The 17,242-nt window shown below is 43.7% G+C and overlaps 2 protein-coding genes across 2 annotated transcripts in view; one reads left to right on the top strand and one right to left on the bottom strand.

Moving 5' to 3' along the window:
* Window positions 1-1,000: 1,000 nt before the first annotated feature.
* LOC133119349 (insulin-like growth factor I) lies at window positions 1,001-7,204 on the top strand. The gene is made up of 4 exons (XM_061229885.1): window positions 1,001-1,045; window positions 2,756-2,912; window positions 6,395-6,576; window positions 7,100-7,204. The coding sequence occupies exons 1-4, from the start codon at window positions 1,001-1,003 to the stop codon at window positions 7,202-7,204; spliced, it is 489 nt and encodes a 162-aa protein (XP_061085869.1).
* A 5,054-nt stretch (window positions 7,205-12,258) lies between these two features.
* LOC133119029 (phenylalanine-4-hydroxylase-like) overlaps window positions 12,259-17,242 on the bottom strand; it is an 18,855-nt gene continuing 13,871 nt past the window's right edge. The window contains exons 8-13 of the mRNA XM_061229410.1: window positions 15,967-16,036; window positions 15,769-15,825; window positions 15,579-15,674; window positions 14,639-14,772; window positions 13,968-14,083; window positions 12,259-13,307 (exon numbers count right to left, since the gene is read on the bottom strand). Coding sequence (XP_061085394.1) covers window positions 13,264-13,307; window positions 13,968-14,083; window positions 14,639-14,772; window positions 15,579-15,674; window positions 15,769-15,825; window positions 15,967-16,036 — 517 coding nt within the window. The 3' untranslated portion in view covers window positions 12,259-13,263. The remainder of the gene's footprint in view (window positions 13,308-13,967; window positions 14,084-14,638; window positions 14,773-15,578; window positions 15,675-15,768; window positions 15,826-15,966; window positions 16,037-17,242) is intronic.

The raw sequence follows: 17,242 nt of genomic DNA, 5'->3' as shown, positions 1-17,242 counted from the left end.
TGTAAACACTGTATACATACAATATTTTGCTAAATACCCAAGTTGTTTCCCAAACAACCAAAAGCTACTGTAAGCTATTTACAGTCAAGCAATCTAAACAATTGAAAATAAATTGATGCTGAAGCATTTTGAAACAAATGTTTCTGGCGACATAGTGTTCGACTGATGTTTCATTGTATTTAATTGCATATGGAAATCTATTTCTGTGCAGTTCTTTCAAAGAAGAGCCGCCTGACCCCGGCCTTCTACAGTCACATAAGAATTTACGCAACTGTAATTCATGGACAGTGGATTATTTTAATAGATAACATTTGTGTTCACGTTAAGGATTCTCAGCAAACGTGCACAAATCCAAAAGTTTTTGTCGAGACGTTGTTGGGGTTTATTAGAACTATTCGGTGCACATCTGTTTGAATACACTCGTCTGGTTTAAAACATATCCAAACAAGACAAAAATGGGTGCATGTGTTTCGAAAAAAACTTACTGAAAAGGGTTGAGTAGTCGTTTTTCTTTATCACTACTACGTTTATGCTTTAGCGGGCAATGCTGCATATGACAAATGTAGATGACGCCTCTCGTGTCTACGAGTGCTTCTTGAAGAGTGCAACTTTCTCAGCGCTCTCAGAGAGAGGAGAATATATTGTTCTTGTTTTAACAAGCGTCAATAAAGCGCTGGTAGGTACGACAACTCCTTTAATCTAGAAAGTTCAACATTCAGACAAATTTGGAATGACGTTATTTGAAAATGTGCCCAACATCCCTAACGAGAGGAGAATCAAACGCGCGTCCAGCTGTTTCCTGTTGAAAGCGTCAATGTAACGTGGACAAATGCTCGGGATTTTCTTTGTAAATACATTTCCGCTTAACCGAAACGAGGCTGCCCTATGGAGCTGAAACAGAATATTGAGGTGTGAGTCGCAGCGTCTTCTCCCGGGGGTTTTGAATGACTTTGAATAAATTCGTATTTCTTGGGGGTTTGGCAAAAGGATACCCGTGGGGATGTCTAACGGTCATATCTTTCCGTGGCTATGTCATGTATTCAAGGTAACTTTGCCGGTTTTTAGTTTTTAATATAGATTTAATATCGATATAAATAGCCTATATCGTTAATATCTTGGCATCTTTTTTCATGTACTATAACTTTCATATTTTGTAGTACATATCTGGTAATTAAATATGTTTTATATTTTAGTATGCATCGGCTATATTTCAAGTATCTAGGTTGATGTTTTTTCCCGGACAGTATTTGTGAAATAATGTAAAAATATGGACCAAATATGGAAAAATGTATAAATATCCCTGTGCTTTGGCGTACAGATTATACATGTGTTGCTTCTCATTAAGTGTGGAGGGACACGCACTCTGTATGCAGAATATATTATGCGTAATTATGTGTGTGCGTAAATGTAAAAACAGTCACAGTTTTAGGGTGCAATTGTGTATCGACAGATGTTGAGCTACAGTAGGCGCTGTAGAAACCTTGGCTCCTCATCAAAGACACTAACGGACGCTCCCTACTTTTCAAGTTCAACTTTCAAACTCGACTGGAACATAAAACATAGAGGCTAATAATAATAATAATAATAATAATAATAATAAACCTTTGAAAGAAAAGAAAGCTTTTTCAAAGTCAGTGGCTCCCTTTGAAAATTGAAGAGCTCTCACCATGTAAAAGATGTTCTCTTATGTAAATCTGGCCGGCGGTGCTTTCCCCAGTTTGCCGGTTCTGCTGTTCTACATCTCCGGTTGAAGGAGGCTGGACCCACCGCTCCTGTGAAGCACTCTGGTGCAGTTGAACAAGCAAGTGTCTTAATTTCTTCCCTTTGTTGCGACGAAGAGTGGCGCAGGGCGTATTTGTAAAGGAACATATTCTCCACTAAGAATTAGCTACCACTATACTTGGTTTAAATTAGGTTTATTTGGAATACAGATTTAGAAATATATACATTTTTTTACTCAATGTTTGGGCTAGAAACATGCAATTCATTTCTGTTCGTCTTGGGCTCTTTATTCTATAAATGTACAAATATTGTATTGGCATTATTGTATTGCACTTCCTTCACTTTTGCTGTTAAGCAGCAATCCAAAGTCCTTGTATCTGCTATAGACACCTGCTTATCCAAGTGACCCCTGAGCTTTAAGACATCTTCATCATTTCACAGAGACGATCACTGGAGTTAGAGGGATTAGATCAGTGCTCTCCAACTCTGGTCCTGGTCCTGGTAATGTCTTGACTGGTTTTTGTTTTTTTATCTTAAAATCAGCACCCTGTTGAGTCCCAGTTAACCAGGTCCAGTTGAGGTGAGTTAAGTGTGTAATCAACTGCTCTAATAGATTATTTCAGTGCAGAGTAACAACAAAAACCAGCAAGCCCAGCAGCTCTCCAGGACCAGGGTTGGAGACCCCTGGATTAGATGGGTCATGAACATACTTTAGACGGTGGGGTAACCGCATACTAGCATACTACTCATACTAAATTAAATAATGTAGTATGTAGTTTTGAACATAGCCTATGGTGATGGTCAACAATCACCTTCTCCTTTTCCGATTGGTTGGTAGACATATTGTAGGTCAGACTGCCGCACTCTGGCTGTGTTCAAAAGTCATCCTGAAATGTAGAACGAGCAGTATGCTAGTATGCAAAACACAGCCACTCCTTTCGCTTCAGCTAAGATGTGCAGCGTGCCAATGTCTCCCTCTCCAATTGGTCGCTTTAACACGTGTTGCCTGCCTGATAGGCTGTCTGTCCTGCAGTGTAAGATGGGCTCCTTGTGGCGTAGCCGCGCCCTCTCTGCGGTGCTGTGCGTCCTCACCCTGGCCCCCGGGGTGAGCGCGGGGCCCGAGACCCTCTGCGGGGCCATGCTGGTGGACACCCTGCAGTTCGTGTGCGGAGACCGCGGTTTCTATGTCAGTGAGTGCACTGTTTATTTATTCATCGAGCAGCACCGCTCATGTCCACCCTCCCTCGCCAGTTCCCCTGCTAATGGACTCTTCATGAATAAAAGAACAGCAGATTTATTTATTTATTTATTTATTCGCTGCTCATTTCCCTGTGTTCTGTCTTCGGCTGAGTGTGAGACTGAGGCTGCATACTTAGCGTACTACGCCTGCTACTATTTCAATGAAAATTAGCCTGAAATTTTGTATGAGTAGTATGCCAGTGTTTCAGACTGTTGTGGTAGAAACCCTGCTGATGGTCCTGTAGTGGCAATGGGTCTACCCGTTTTTGTTTTCATCCTTGAGGGGGTCAGTTTCTGTGTGTACGTACATTGTCACTTTTTACAGAAGACTGTAACTTCTTTCTCACTCTTTCAAATTCAAATTCAAATTCAAATTCAAATGTGCTTTATTTGCATGACAAGTACATTTATGTTGCAAAAGCATTGACTTAAATAAATGATGAACAACAAACCCCCACACCCAAGAAAGAGGGGGAAAAAGAAACATGAGTACATGAGCTCACAGCCTGTTCTCTTTTGGCTGCCAGGTCTTTTTGTGGCGACCAGTTTCAATAGCAAGGCTATGGTCACTGAGTCTGTACGTTGTTCACGTGTGCCTTTGTTTTGGGTTTTTTAAACTCTAGTCAGGTATTCTGACAGGGAGTAATCTCGACCTAGGGTACGGTAAATTTCCAATATATTTTTCAATTTCGTTTCTTCAAGCCAATTGTCAATGTACAGATGGTTGTTGGTTTTGTCAAATTTGAATGTTGTGGTTGTAACATTTTCTTGTATATTGTGTAAAAATTGTTTTTTGATGGCCAGTTGCTCTTCAGTGCCTCGTGCTGGTAGCAGTGTGGGTCAGCCTGATTAAAATGAGCCCAGAATTTGAGAGCTCTTTTCTCTACTGGCAGCAGGAGGGGGAAGTGGCCTAATTCGGCCCTGCACGCATTATTTGGGGCATTTCTGTGGAGTTAATATAGTTAATATAGTTTTACATAACTCCAGGTGAAATGTTTCAATTTCATTTTCATCACATTGTTTTTTTTTTGTTGTGTAATCGAGGCCCCCATATTTCACTCCCATAAAGGAGGATGGGCTGGATAATGCAGTCAAATATTTTTAGCCAGATCTTTACAGGGGGATTGAATTTGGAAACACGTAGTAGGCCTTGCGTGCTTTGTCCCTTGATTGCCATGTTGAAACTCCCTGAAGCCCTAATCACCAGGCCCAGGTAAGTGTAGCTGGTGGTGTGCTCCAGGGTGTTTGCTCCTAGGGTGAAGTGGTACCTGTTTCCCTGCAATCTGGCTTCTTTTTGGAAGACCATAACTCAGTTTTTTTCCAGATTTACTGTCCGTGCCCAGGTCAGACAGAATGGCTCTAGGTATGACAGGCTCTGCTGTAGCCCTTGTTCTGTGGGTGACAGCAAAACCAAGTCATCTGCATAGAGTAAGAACTTAATTTCTTTTTCATGTAGAGGGAGTCCAGGAGCTGCCGACTGTTCCAACTGTAAAGCCAGTTCATTAATGTAAATGTTGGACTCAGACTGCAGCCCTGTCTCACTCTACGTTCCTGAGTGAAGAATTCAGTTCTTTTATTTCCAATTCTGATACTGCATTTATTCTATGTGTACATCGATTTTATGATGTCATAAACTTTACCCCCTACACCACTTTGTAAGATTTTAAAGAATAGTCCACTGTGCCAAATTGAATCAAATGCTTTTTTGAAATCAATAAAGCATGCAAACTTGCTTGTTTATGAGTGTGTGTAGGGTGTAAATATGGTCAGAGGTACGATAATTTGGTAAAATGCCAATCTGACTCTTACTCAAGACCTCATGTTCCTTAAGGAAGGCCAGTATCCGAGCATTAATTATACTGCAGAAAACCTTCCCCAGACTACTGCTCCGATGCCTCGATAATTCATCATCAAATTTTTCTCCACTTTTAAATATAGGGGTAATCAAGCCTTGGTTCCAGATTGCTGGGAAACACCTAGTATTAAGTGTTAAATTAAATAGTTTGAGGAGGGCCTCATGTTTCAATATCTCTGTGCAGATACCATCAGGTCCACATGCTTTTCTGGCCTTCAGGGCCTGTCGTTTGCTTTTTAACTCCTGCAAAGTAATTAAGGTGTCCAAAGGATTTTGATTGTCTTTAATGGTTTCTAAGTTTTTTAATTGTTTGTATATTGAGGTCTGATTTGAATTAAATGTTTCTGATAAAGTTCTTTAAAGTTTTTTCTAGATATTACCATTCTGTATTGTCATTTTTTCTCTTGTGTTTGACGAATTTAGTTTTTTCCACAGATCAATTGATTAATTGCATTTTCAATTTTGTCAATTTCTTTGGACATATATTGCTGTTTTTTCCTTCTGTAGAGCTGTTTGTACAGTTTCAGGGCCTGATGGTATCTGAAGCGTCCTTCGTTGTCACTGGGATCCCTGTGTTTATGGGGCAGCTGTCTCAGCTGCTTCCTAGCCTTACAGCATTCATTATCAAACCATTTTTCTTCTGGCTGATTCTTATTTCTCAATCTTATTTTCATGTTTGCAAGTTTGAGGTTTGATTTTATTGCCAATTTAACGAAAGGTATTCAGCATGTCCTCTATTTCAGCACTGCTCAGTGTTGCCCAGTATTCTGCACTGCTGGTCTGGCCCCATCTGTATGTGGGCTTTCAGTTGAACAGTTTTGCTGCAGGATGGTGATCTTTCAAGGCCCGTCCAGTTTTTTTCAGGTGTAGAGTTACCTGGCTATGGTCTGAGAGGGGCGTTTGTGGTAAACGCATTAATGCATTCTGGGTCTATGTCTGCAATGGCATGATCAACCACACTGCTACCCAGCACTGAGCTGTATGTGTATCTCCCCTGAGAGTCCCCCCTGGTCCTCCCATTAACAATGTACAGACCCAGGCCTGTACAGAGGTGCAGTATCTGCTTGCCATTTTTATTCACCACACTGTCGTAGCTCTGCCTTTGTGTGGTGACCTGTGTGTGGTATAAAGGGGTTTCACTACAGAAATGGATATTCCCTTCTGCACTGACATAGTCAATCTCTCTCTGCCTGTTCTGGCATTGAGATCTCCCATTATCAGTACAGAGCCTAATGCTTGGAATTATATGCTTGGAATTATTATGCTCTCTCTCTCTATCTCACTCTCTCCCTCCCTCTCCCTCTCTCTCCCTCTCTCTCCCCCTCTCCTCTCTCCCTCTCTCTCTCTCCTCTCTCTCTCCCTCCCTCCCTCTCTCCTCTCTCTCTCCCTCCCTCTCTCTCCCTCTCTCTCTCTCTCCTCTCTCTTCCTCTCTCTCTCTCTCTCTCTCTCTCTCTCCCTCTCTCTCCTCTCTCTCTCTCCCCCCTCTCTCTCCCTCTCTCTCTTTCTCCCCCCTCTCTCTCCCTCTCTCTCTCTCTGTCTCTCTCTCCCTCTCTCTCCCTCTCTCTCTCTCTCTCTCAGGCAGGCCCCCAGGCTACAGCCCGTCCTCCCGTAGGTCTCATGGTCGTGGGATCGTGGAGGAGTGCTGCTTCCAGAGCTGTGAGCTGCGGAGGCTGGAGATGTACTGCGCTCTGGCCAAACCCGGCAGAACAACGCGGTCCGCCCGCGCCCATCGCCACGGCGACCCGCCGCGGGCCCCGAGGGTGAGCGCCCGTCACACCCGCCATAAAGAGGTCATAGGTCATAAAGAGAGAGACGCCTGCTTACTGCAGCTCATACAGAAACCTGCTCATTACAGCTTATAGAGAGAGAAACGTGCCTACTGTAGGTCACAGAGATAGAAACCTGCTCAACACAACTCATCGGGAAACCTGCTCACTGTAGTTCATAAAGAGAGAAACCTGTAAACCAATTTGTGAACCAATTTGCAGCAGATTACGGTGAGTAGAAAGAGAAACCTGACTCTCTCATGATCCAGTGACAGTCCACGCGGGACTGTCACTCAAATCAGGAAATTATGTAAACTCTTGCCAAGCTTCATACACGTTGCTAAGCCAATGATTAAATGCTGTTATATTACAGGCTGCAACATGTACCTGAACAATAAATTATGAATCATTAAATAGTTAATATAATTGCAATTATTATTATAAATTCACTAATCTGGTGTTCCAGGTGCGTAGGGCCTAAGGCTTCTGAGCCGAGTGTCTTCCTGCTCTGTTTCAGGAGGCTCAGCAGAAGAACTCCAGCCGGGGGAACACAGGAAACTATGGGATGAAGAGGAGAACACACAGTCAGACGTCAGGACAGAGCCTTGTTGTTGTGGCCTGAGCCTTGTTGAGCTGTTGGGTGTGGGAAAAAGGCTATAATCGAGAGAGATGACGATTGAAATCCTACAACGGGGAGTGAGGGGATTTTAAACACGATGTCATTCACATTCGGAGACCGCAGACGGTGCCCTGAACCGACTGCGCTGCTCACCTGTATGTGAGGTATAGCGCCCCCCAAGCTGCAAAGATCTTCCCCTGTGAACCTGTGGCAGTCTTCCATCTGACGGGATACATTGAGATCAAAGACAAGACCAATCTCTAAATCTAGCAAGCTCTTTGAGGCAATAAACTAGCACTAGCCCGCCTGATAGGATAGTGAGAGGGTAACACTTTACAATAAGGTACAGAAATTGGCTCATATCAGGGGGGAAACTTGGTTCTGACTGTCACTAGATCCATAAGCATCAGGTCCTTGGAATGGACACCCAGAAACAGATGGCTAATGGTTAATTCAGCTCCTTTTCTGTTCTGTTAGCATTGGGCATTAGCATTATATAATCAGCTTTATTTATTGTTATTATTGTTCTATTGTCATTATATGTGATAGTATCCTACAGCAAACAATGATGAGAAATGCTATCCCAAGTATAATGGTGCTATTTTGTTGCGTGTTATTTGCAAGGGCTGTTTAAAGTGCTGAATTGAGATGCTGGAGTGGCTTTTGCACAGAAGTGTGACTGTGATTATACATTTTTATTGTTTTTAATACCTTATTTTCTTATTTGTGAACTATTTCAGTAAACTGTTTGTGGGCCAGCAAATGTGTCAAACCGGAATAGATTTTTTTGGGATTTGCATGTGATGTGGTCCCAGAAAGATAAACAATTTTTCAACTGTAAATTCTTATAATTATAATTGCTATTTATTGTTCAAAGTTTTGATCGCAATACCAAGAGAACTGTGAACTTTTATTTTCCATTATTATTTACAGTAGATATTCGGTTATTGTGCACTTTTGTCTATCCTGCAATACATTTACTGCACGAATCATAAATTGCAAGTTTTGACTTACTTAGATTGACATAATGTGACATGCCCAATACAGCCTGTTCTGGTGCATCTCATCCCGAGAAAGAAAAAAAACAATAAAGTTATGCTTTCAAAAATGATTCCCATGAGCCTTCACTTGCCTCCATCAATAAATCTGTTGTCGACATCCAGCAGGCTGTTCTGCAAAGGCACGACGTGTTCGTAAGCAAAGTTAAATGTCTTAAAATCACCAATTATTTATAATGTCAAGATCGGTGTCATTTACACATGCATTGTGACCAAGTTATTGATCATTTTAATAATATTTGAATTATTCTGTGTTGTTTTGCGAGCTCAGGTCTTGTGAGGACACACTCGGTTTCTGGACCTGGCTGGGAAATGGATGCTCTGGGCACTCTCTTGCTGAATATGGGCACCGGTGTCTTTAAAACGACCTTGTGGTCCGCTTCAGTCCTCTCCAGTTTCACAGCTCTCTTCCCTGGGCTGTTTGAGAGCGGAGGAGAAGCTGGCAGATCCATATTTATCTCATTAATGAATGCAGAGCGATCGTTTACTTGAACTGACTGGCCCCAAAAACGTACGATCTGGGGTTTATGTGTCCCTTGCAGAACTGCATGTGTCTCTGTCCTCACATCTCACTGCCAACGCTGCTGGTTGTAGCTCAAGCACCCAGTAATAGGGCATTATGATGACGTGTTTTATCAGAGTTGCCAGAATGATAGTGATGCAGGTGGAATGTGTGGGCTGAACTTAGGGCAGGGGCGATATAGGGATAATAATATCTCCTACTGCAATTCTCTCTCTCTCCCCCCCTCCCTCTCTCTCTCTCTCTCTCTCTCTCTGTCTCTCTCTCTGGGTCTCACTCTCTCTCTCTGTGTCTCATTGTCTCTCTCTGCATTTCTCTCTCTCTCTGTTCACTTTCTCATCTCTGTTTCCCTCTCTTCCTCTCTCACCCTCTCTCCTCTCTCTCCCTCCCTCCTTCTCTCCCTCCTTCTCTCTCCCTCTCTCTCCTCTCTCTCCCTCTCTCTCTCTCTCTCTCATAGTGGAAATTCACAGAGCGCTGGCTGGGTCGTGGGCATCAGGGCCCATGATGTCACCATTGTGTTTTCCTCTGAGAGTCCCCTCTCCATCCGCATTGTGCTCCTGTTCTCCAGGCAACCCGGGGAGCCCGTGCCCAGCCCCCCCACCCGGAGAGCTCAGCCAATCACAAGGAGACGATCTGGTGATGCGTCGCACCCTCAGGAACGGTGTCCTGCAGAAGGAGGTGAGCTGTTGTCTGGCGTCCGTCCCAAAAGGGTCCCCGCTGCTTCAAAGGCACCGACAAGGGAGAGTAGTAGAAATGATCTCATCCATGGTTGCAATACAGTCACTCCTGGGATGTCCTTAAGGCAATCATAGCACGATTGCGTTACTGCAGTGGTCTCAAAGTCGCGTGTATGCATGTATGTTTGTGTATGTGGCTTTTCATTCCAACCAATTAATGCTGCCTTAATTGATTCCGATTACTCATTCAGCCATAATGCATTAACAGAATGAAATGCTACAATCAACAGTTGTTAGCACAAATAATACATTTCACTTCATATACATGTACAAACCTAAAGCCCGAATAATTCTTTCTCCTGAATTTGTTTTCCATTGAGTCCAACAAGAAAATGTGTCCGTGTCCTCTATGCATTCAGCTCTACTTACTGTAAATTCAACTCATTCACTGTAGACACTGATAAGTTAGCATGTAACTGCAGAAACAGAAGGGACGTTTCTGGTAACTAACACTACAGAGGACAATATTTGCTGAAGTTTCAGTGTTTATGATATGAATGGTCCGAGCCCTGAATCTCTGGTGGAGGCTGGGAGGAGGTGTGCAGGCAGTGTTTGGAGGTGTAGAGCAGTGTTTGGAGGTGTACAGCAGTGTTTCCAGGTGTACAGACAGTGTTTGGAGGTGTAGAGCAGTGTTTCCAGGTGTGCAGACAGTGTTTGGAGGTGTAGAGCAGTGTTTGGAGGTGTACAGACAGTGTTTGGAGGTATAGAGCAGTGTTTGGAGGTGTACAGACAGTGTTTGGAGGTATAGAGCAGTGTTTGGAGGTGTACAGACAGTGTTTGGAGGTGTAGAGCAGTGTTTCCAGGTTTACAGACAGTGTTTGGAGGTGTGCAGACAGTGTTTGGAGGTGTGCAGACAGTGTTTGGAGGTGTGCAGGCAGTGTTTGGGGGTGTGCAGACAGTGTTTGGAGGAGTAGAGCAGTGTTTGGAGGCGTACAGACAGTGTTCGGAGGTGTTTGGAGGTGTACAGATAGTGTTTGGAGGTATAGAGCAGTGTTTGGAGGTGTACAGACAGTGTTTGGAGGTGTAGAGCAGTGTTTCCAGGTGTACAGACAGTGTTTGGAGGTGTACAGACAGTGTTCGGAGGTGTTTGGAGGTGTACAGACAGTGTTCGGGGGGGTTTGGAGGTGTACAGACAGTGTTCGGAGGTGTGCAGACAGTGTTTGGAGGTGTACAGACAGTGTTTGGAGGTGTTTGGAGGTGTAGAGACAGTGTTTGGAGGTGTTTGGAGGTGTACAGTGTTCGGAGGTGTTTGGAGGTGTACAGACAGTGTTCGGAGGTGTTTGGAGGTGTACAGACAGTGTTTGGAGGTGTACAGACAGTGTTCGGAGGTGTTTGGAGGTGTACAGACAGTGTTTGGAGGTGTGCAGACAGTGTTTGGAGGTGTACAGACAGTGTTCGGAGGTGTTTGGAGGTGTACAGACAGTGTTTGGAGGTGTTTGGAGGTGTACAGACAATGTTTGGAGGTGTGCAGACAGTGTTTGGAGGTGTACACGCAGTGTTCGGAGGTGTTTGGAGGTGTACAGACAGTGTTTGGAGGTGTTTGGAGGTGTACAGACAGTGTTTGGAGGTGTTTGGAGGTGTACAGACAGTGTTCAGAGGTGTTTGGAGGTGTACAGACAGTGTTCGGAGGTGTTTGGAGGTGTACAGACAGTGTTCGGAGGTGTTTGGAGGTGTAGAGACCGTATTTGGAGCCTCTGTGGTTTCCAGACCACAGAGGCCCACAGGAGGACCTCAGCACGATGACATCAGTGATGCAGGTCTCCTCAGGTAAAGTTCAGCAGGTTCAGAGCCGCACAGGGTGAGTTACAGCGCCCTCTGGAGGCGGCCAGCGGTCGGACTGTTTTGGTGAGCTCAGCCGCAGCATTTGTTTGTCCTTGATGAGGGGCTCAGCGTGGCTGCAACTGCAAATGCTTTGGCAGGCCAGGGGTCTGTGTGGGGAGGGAGGGATGTTATCAATACCAATGGACAACGAAAGACCGCCATCTGGAGGCAGAATATGCTGATATGCTGGTTCTGGAGGGCCGCAGAGTGTGCCTTCTGGTTTTGTGGGAAAACGTACATTTACAACACCCAAGAGCTCCTGTACAACCTCACTTTAGATGGAGAAAAATGTAAAGTGTATTATGCGGTCATTTGCGTGTGTGTGTGTGTGTGTGTGTGTGTGTGTGTGTGTGTGTGCAGTTATTCTCAAAAAAACGCTGAATCATTTGAAGCGAATGCTGCGCATGTCGCTGCCTGCAGACAAAACATGATATTTTAAGAACTCATCATTAGCTTTATCCATTTACTTTGTTACACATAAAGACAAAATGTTTCTAGCCAACTATTATGTACCACGGCTATATCCAGTTGATACCTGAGCTAAATTGAGGCGAATTTCCAGTTTCAGTCCCAGATTTCCAGCCCTCTAGACGTCTAGATTTTGTCTTTTGCTCACTGGGATAGTATGATTAAATATCTGGAGCAGGGGTGTCAAACTCCAGTCCTGGAGGGCCGCAGTGTCTGCTGGTTTTTGGTGCGTTTCAGCACGAGAGATACATTTCTTCACACACCTTGTTCTCAAGGCCTTAATTGGCTGCTGATTGAAAGGAAACCACACATACCAGCAGTTAAACCTGCAGACACTGCGGCCCTCCAGGACTGGAGTTAAACCTGCAGACACTGTGGCCCTCCAGGACTGTAGTCTGACACCCCTGATTTAGAGAGTTTAGTGAGGAATAATAACAGTAGAACCACAAGAGGTCCAGAGCTCCAACAACTTTATTTCAGATGCATTTTTATACAACATTTTGAAGACATCAATCTGGCTCAGTTAATGAGAAGATTTCTGGTCATTTATATTACAATACATGCGTCTTCTACCGGAGATAAAGATAGGGTTATTTATGCATTTAATACTGGCTGAATTAAAATAATATTCTCATAGCCATAAACAATTTGAGGCTTTGCTGCCATGTTAGGTCATAGCTGGTCTTTCACTCCTAAATACACATCAACCATTTTCATAGTATCAAGATTTTACAATAAAATGTAGGTTTAATTTCCAGACCCTTTTGAAAAGCGATTTTGACTTATGAAAAGCGATTTTATAGGTGATTCCAGGTTGCAAAATATGTTCTTGATATTTTCTTGAAACAAATAATGTAATGACAAATTGCCTTCGAAGGAAAAATTGTTCTGATTCAAAAAATGATATCTTTCTCAGAGATGTGACTAAGTTCTGCTCCTCACATTTTGCACATTTTAGAAACGGTTACATCTGGTTAACTTAGAACACAATTCAAATATTTCTTATGCCCACCAAATATTTTGGTTCTTTATTACAAAGGAAGCCATCAGTCAATGAAATATAGTTCAAAATATGTTTTTACAATAATAACTAATCTGCATTGTCATAAAAACTATGCATGCATGTTCAAAAGAGAGACTTATTTAAGAGAAGTCTTATTTTTTCTCTTAAGTAAAGAATATTAGTTTGTTTTAAGTTGCCGTTAGCTTGACAAGTGGAAATGTTCCTACCACACTGGCAACTATCTGACCTCATTGGCAAATCTTTTGTCTTATTTATCAAAAAAATAATCAAAGTCTAAATATAAGACTAAAATACGTGTTTGACTTTTCTTTTTCTTTTTTTTAGTGTAATATATACTGAACACATAGAGTTGCTGAGCTGTATGGAGGTGAGACTTGGCTGATAGCTAGACAGAATTTCTCAGACGAAGTGAAAGTCTTCCTTCCTGGTGTTCCCTAGTCCATCTTCTGCAGGGCATTGCACAGGATCCCCATATCACCTGCAAAAGACCAGAGACAGGCGAGCAGTCACTCTGTGGCTTCATGTGTAAATTCTGGATAAATTCCGCACAGACGATAGATTTTCACACAGAGAGAATATCTTGCCAGGTCATGTAGTGGAGGCAGATACACTGGGGGTTTTCAAGACCAGGCTTGATACAGTGCTTGATACTACTGTTTAGTTTTTAGGGAAACTAAGCAGTAGGTACACTTAGGTAGGAAAATGCAAGCATCGGTGGGCCGAACGGCCTGTTTTCACCCTTATGTTACGTTATGGAATGCTATATTATGTTATGTTATGTTATGTTATGTCATGTCATGTTATGCTATCCTATGCTATGCTATGCTATGCTATGCTATGTTATGCTATGCTGTGCTATGTTATGTTATGTTATGTTATGTTATGTTATGTTATGTTATGCTATGCTATGCTATGTTATGTTATGTTATGAATATAGAGTTGAATGTATACTTGGCTCACGGTGTGTTTTGAAGGCAAGCATTGGTGGGCTGAATGGCCTGTTCCATGCTATGCGATGCTATCCTATGCTATGCTATGCTATGCTATGCTACGCTATGTTATACAGTTGAATGTATAGTTGGCACGCGGGGTGTAGTTAGCGTCCACGTATCCGTGGCAGGCCTGGCGCCGGACGTACTGCTGATCCAGCTGGCCAGGTTGCGGAGCTGCTGGGTGCTGTCCAGCACCTCGATGCTCTGGGTGTAGGCGTTGTAGCGCACTGAGAAGGGCCGGGGGATGGAGGTGGAGAATCGCCTGAGGGGGGACAAACAGAGGACACCGCACACGGGTCAGGCCTTCCGAAAAATATGACCGCAAAGGATGTGTAGCATGGTTAGCTCGGCTGGTTCGCTAGTAAGCACGGATGGTGCAGTGAAAGCGAAGGCTGGTAGCAGGTTATCGCGACAACACTCCCCGATCACGTAACCCTCAAATTCAAAAGAACGTTGTTGCCCTTTGCTAGGGGCAAGTTCGTCTTTAGCTGACTGGTAACGCGTTCGTTCAACAAATATTTGGACAAGTGAGAGGCCGGGGTTCAAATCCCACCTCGGACTCAATTCCGGCAATTTCTCACCTGTTATAGATGCACTGATGTTTTCTTGCCCAAAGGAAAGATAGGGAGGACCTAACAATAAGTGATTGGAATGAGCCCCATGTCCCCCCCACCCCCGACAAAATTTCAGCATTTCACCTTTCAAACAAAAATGTTGTTACAAGTTACTACATAAAATTTGAGGGAGTCCTAATATTTACAAAGTGGTGTGTGAGCGTTGCTCCAGGTGACCTGTGAGAAGGTCGTCACCGCCGTACCTGACTTTTTCTTTCGCGTCCTCAAAGCTCTCGGCTACGAAATAGATGGGCTGAAACTCCGTGATGGGGTACTTCTGCACGCTGGTCTTCTCCGGGTCGAACGGCAAGATCTTGGGCTTGTCTGACAAGCAGTACTGTCAGGAGCAAACACCCAGAGGCCCAGTGAAGCCAGCCCTGTCACGCACTCTCGCATATCTGACATCCGGAAACACACCTGCTGTACTTCCACAGGTAACATAGGCTACAATAACGTTCCATGAGTTTGCATAAACTAATGTAGTTGTTAACTCACTACTACTGAGAAGTCAATCTGTACAGCTCTGCTCATGTGTTTGTGCATCTTTAATTCATGTTAACAACTACATTAGTTATTGCCAACTCATATTGGAATGAAAAGGTCAGTTAAAGTATTTATTAATGGTTAACTAATTATAAGTTCATCCTACGGTTTACTAATGGATAAATGTCAAGTAACAAATACGTTTGTTCGTTGCTAACAAATGCATTAACTAATGGAAAGTTAATTAAAGCATTTGTCCATCATTAATTCATGTTAACAACAAGGTAATATGGAGTAATTACTGCTAATTGGCAATTCATGAACCTAAGTGACCCTTCCACACATTCCAGACACATCTGAGGCACACCTGAGACACATTTATGCATGACAGATGAACACCTGAAATGGACTCCCACTACAAATATCACGCCTAAACAACCACACCTGGGTAAAATGCATAATTGCTTTGGATTCAAATGCTTTTCTGTGCTCGATCCTGGTGTCATTTTGAGAGTATTTCACAGGTTCCAATAGAGCAGACAAGCCCAGTAACTGTAGAAAAGTATTTGAATCCAAAAACGATGAGGTCATTTGACCCAGGTCTGGTCGAAAGGGAGTAACATCCGTGGACGCACTGAAACGAGAGGTGTGCGCTCTCACCTGCAGCTCTCCAAAGGACGACAGCAGACCGGCCCCGTAGGCCCTGATCTCGGACCCCTGCTTACACAGCCCAAACTCCACCGTGAACCAGTACACCTGCAGGGCGGGGGCAAGGACACCCCACGTCAGGAGGTGGGGGATGGTTCCACCACACTGGAGGTAATGGAGGAGTAGTTTCTCTCATACTCACGGTGGCCAGTTTTTCAATGAAGTTGTCTGGGGCTCCGAGGGATGCCAGACCAATTTCCTGTCCAGCAAATAAATTGACATAAAGGTTTTTTTTTTTTAAATGTTCTGATACTAAGTCCTTGTCTGTATCAGTGTTTATCAACATTGATGTAAGTGGGGTTCTTCACAAACTGTCAATTTCAAAATTGTGTAATGTTACCTGTGAGAACTGGGCAAAGCCAGGGTCTGCAAACAGTGGCACGTGTCCCAGAAGTTCATGACAGATGTCCCTGTAGACAGAGAGCCTTTGTGTTCAATTCTCCATAGTTATCAGGCTGCTATGTGTTCCAACATAATTTAATGAAAAACATGCCACTACTCAAAGTTGGCCCCGACTGAACTGTATAATTATAGACCTGTTTCAAACCTTCTATTTCTATGAAACATCCTTAAGACATATGTTGGTCAAAAGATGAATAACGTGTGTGCAAGGTTTCAGTCTGGGTCGAGGAAGTACCGAGACGCTGCTATGCAGATGATACACAGCCGTAGCGTAGTGGTTAAGGTCCATGACTGGGACTCGCAAGGTCAGTTCGATCCCCGGTGTAGCCACAATAAGATCCGCACAGCCGTTGGGCCCTTGAGCAAAGCCCTTAATCCTGCTTAGTCTAATCAACTGTAAGTCGCTTTGGATAAAAAGTGTCATGTAATGTAATGTAATAACACACAACTGTATCAGTTAAACCCAGCAGTGTTTCCCAGCTTGCTGAACCAGAGGCCTCTTTTAAAGACATGAAGACCAGTGTTGGGTTCAGGGGTTTGTACTGTGTGCACAGTTAAGCATGTTTGAATGGATCACTGATTTAGTATGGCAGGGGAGGCCTGGTCCTCGCTCAAGGTTGTAAATTGTGTGACCGGAGGTCAAGGGCCGAGGTGGAATAGGTTTCTGCCCTCGCTCATAGCATGTGATGCTGATCAACAAAACGTGTGTCATTCTTCAACAAAGAGAAAGGCCCCCATAGATAAGATGGAGCCCTAAACCAGGTCAAGGCCTCCGAGGGTGTTTAAGCCAGGCTGGACACCGACCGGTGTGTTGACGGTTGCTTTTAACTTGTGTTGTGTTTCTGTGATGTTCCCGCTGGCCAGCATGAAGTACAACAAACCTTTACTGTCCTCGAGCAATGAGTTTGTTGAGTTGGTGAATTCCTGCATCATCCTGACTCCTTTGATTCCACAGAGGGAATCCGCTTCCTATCATCTGGAAGACCCAAAATGTCCTCTTACTGACAGCAGACGAGACTGGGATATTAGTCGTAAGCCCCAAATTTCTCGGAGATAAACTTCTCTTTAAACTTTCTCAAGATGGCTCCTAAGCTATCAGGCTTTAAATGGTTTTGCTCCTAAATACCTTTAATCTCCTCCAAGTGTGCTTTGCTCAAAGCTGCACTGGCTATTTGAGTATCTGATATCACAATGGGAGGCAGAGCCTTCTCTTA

Source organism: Conger conger, chromosome 19 (genome assembly GCF_963514075.1).
Source record: "Conger conger chromosome 19, fConCon1.1, whole genome shotgun sequence".
In the NCBI taxonomy this organism is placed as follows: domain Eukaryota; kingdom Metazoa; phylum Chordata; class Actinopteri; order Anguilliformes; family Congridae; genus Conger; species Conger conger.
The sequence above is the reverse complement of the archived record's forward strand: the minus strand, read 5'-3'. Positions and strand labels throughout refer to the sequence as shown.

Excerpts from the sequence above, each read along its gene's own strand:
- LOC133119349 (XM_061229885.1), top strand. The coding sequence starts at position 1,001 with ATGTCTAACGGTCATATCTTTCCGTGGCTATGTCATGTATTCAAG. Across the intron at positions 2,913-6,394 it reads AGACCGCGGTTTCTATGTCA|GCAGGCCCCCAGGCTACAGC; the intron begins GTGAGTGCACTG and ends TCTCTCTCTCAG. Across the intron at positions 6,577-7,099 it reads ACCCGCCGCGGGCCCCGAGG|GAGGCTCAGCAGAAGAACTC; the intron begins GTGAGCGCCCGT and ends GCTCTGTTTCAG.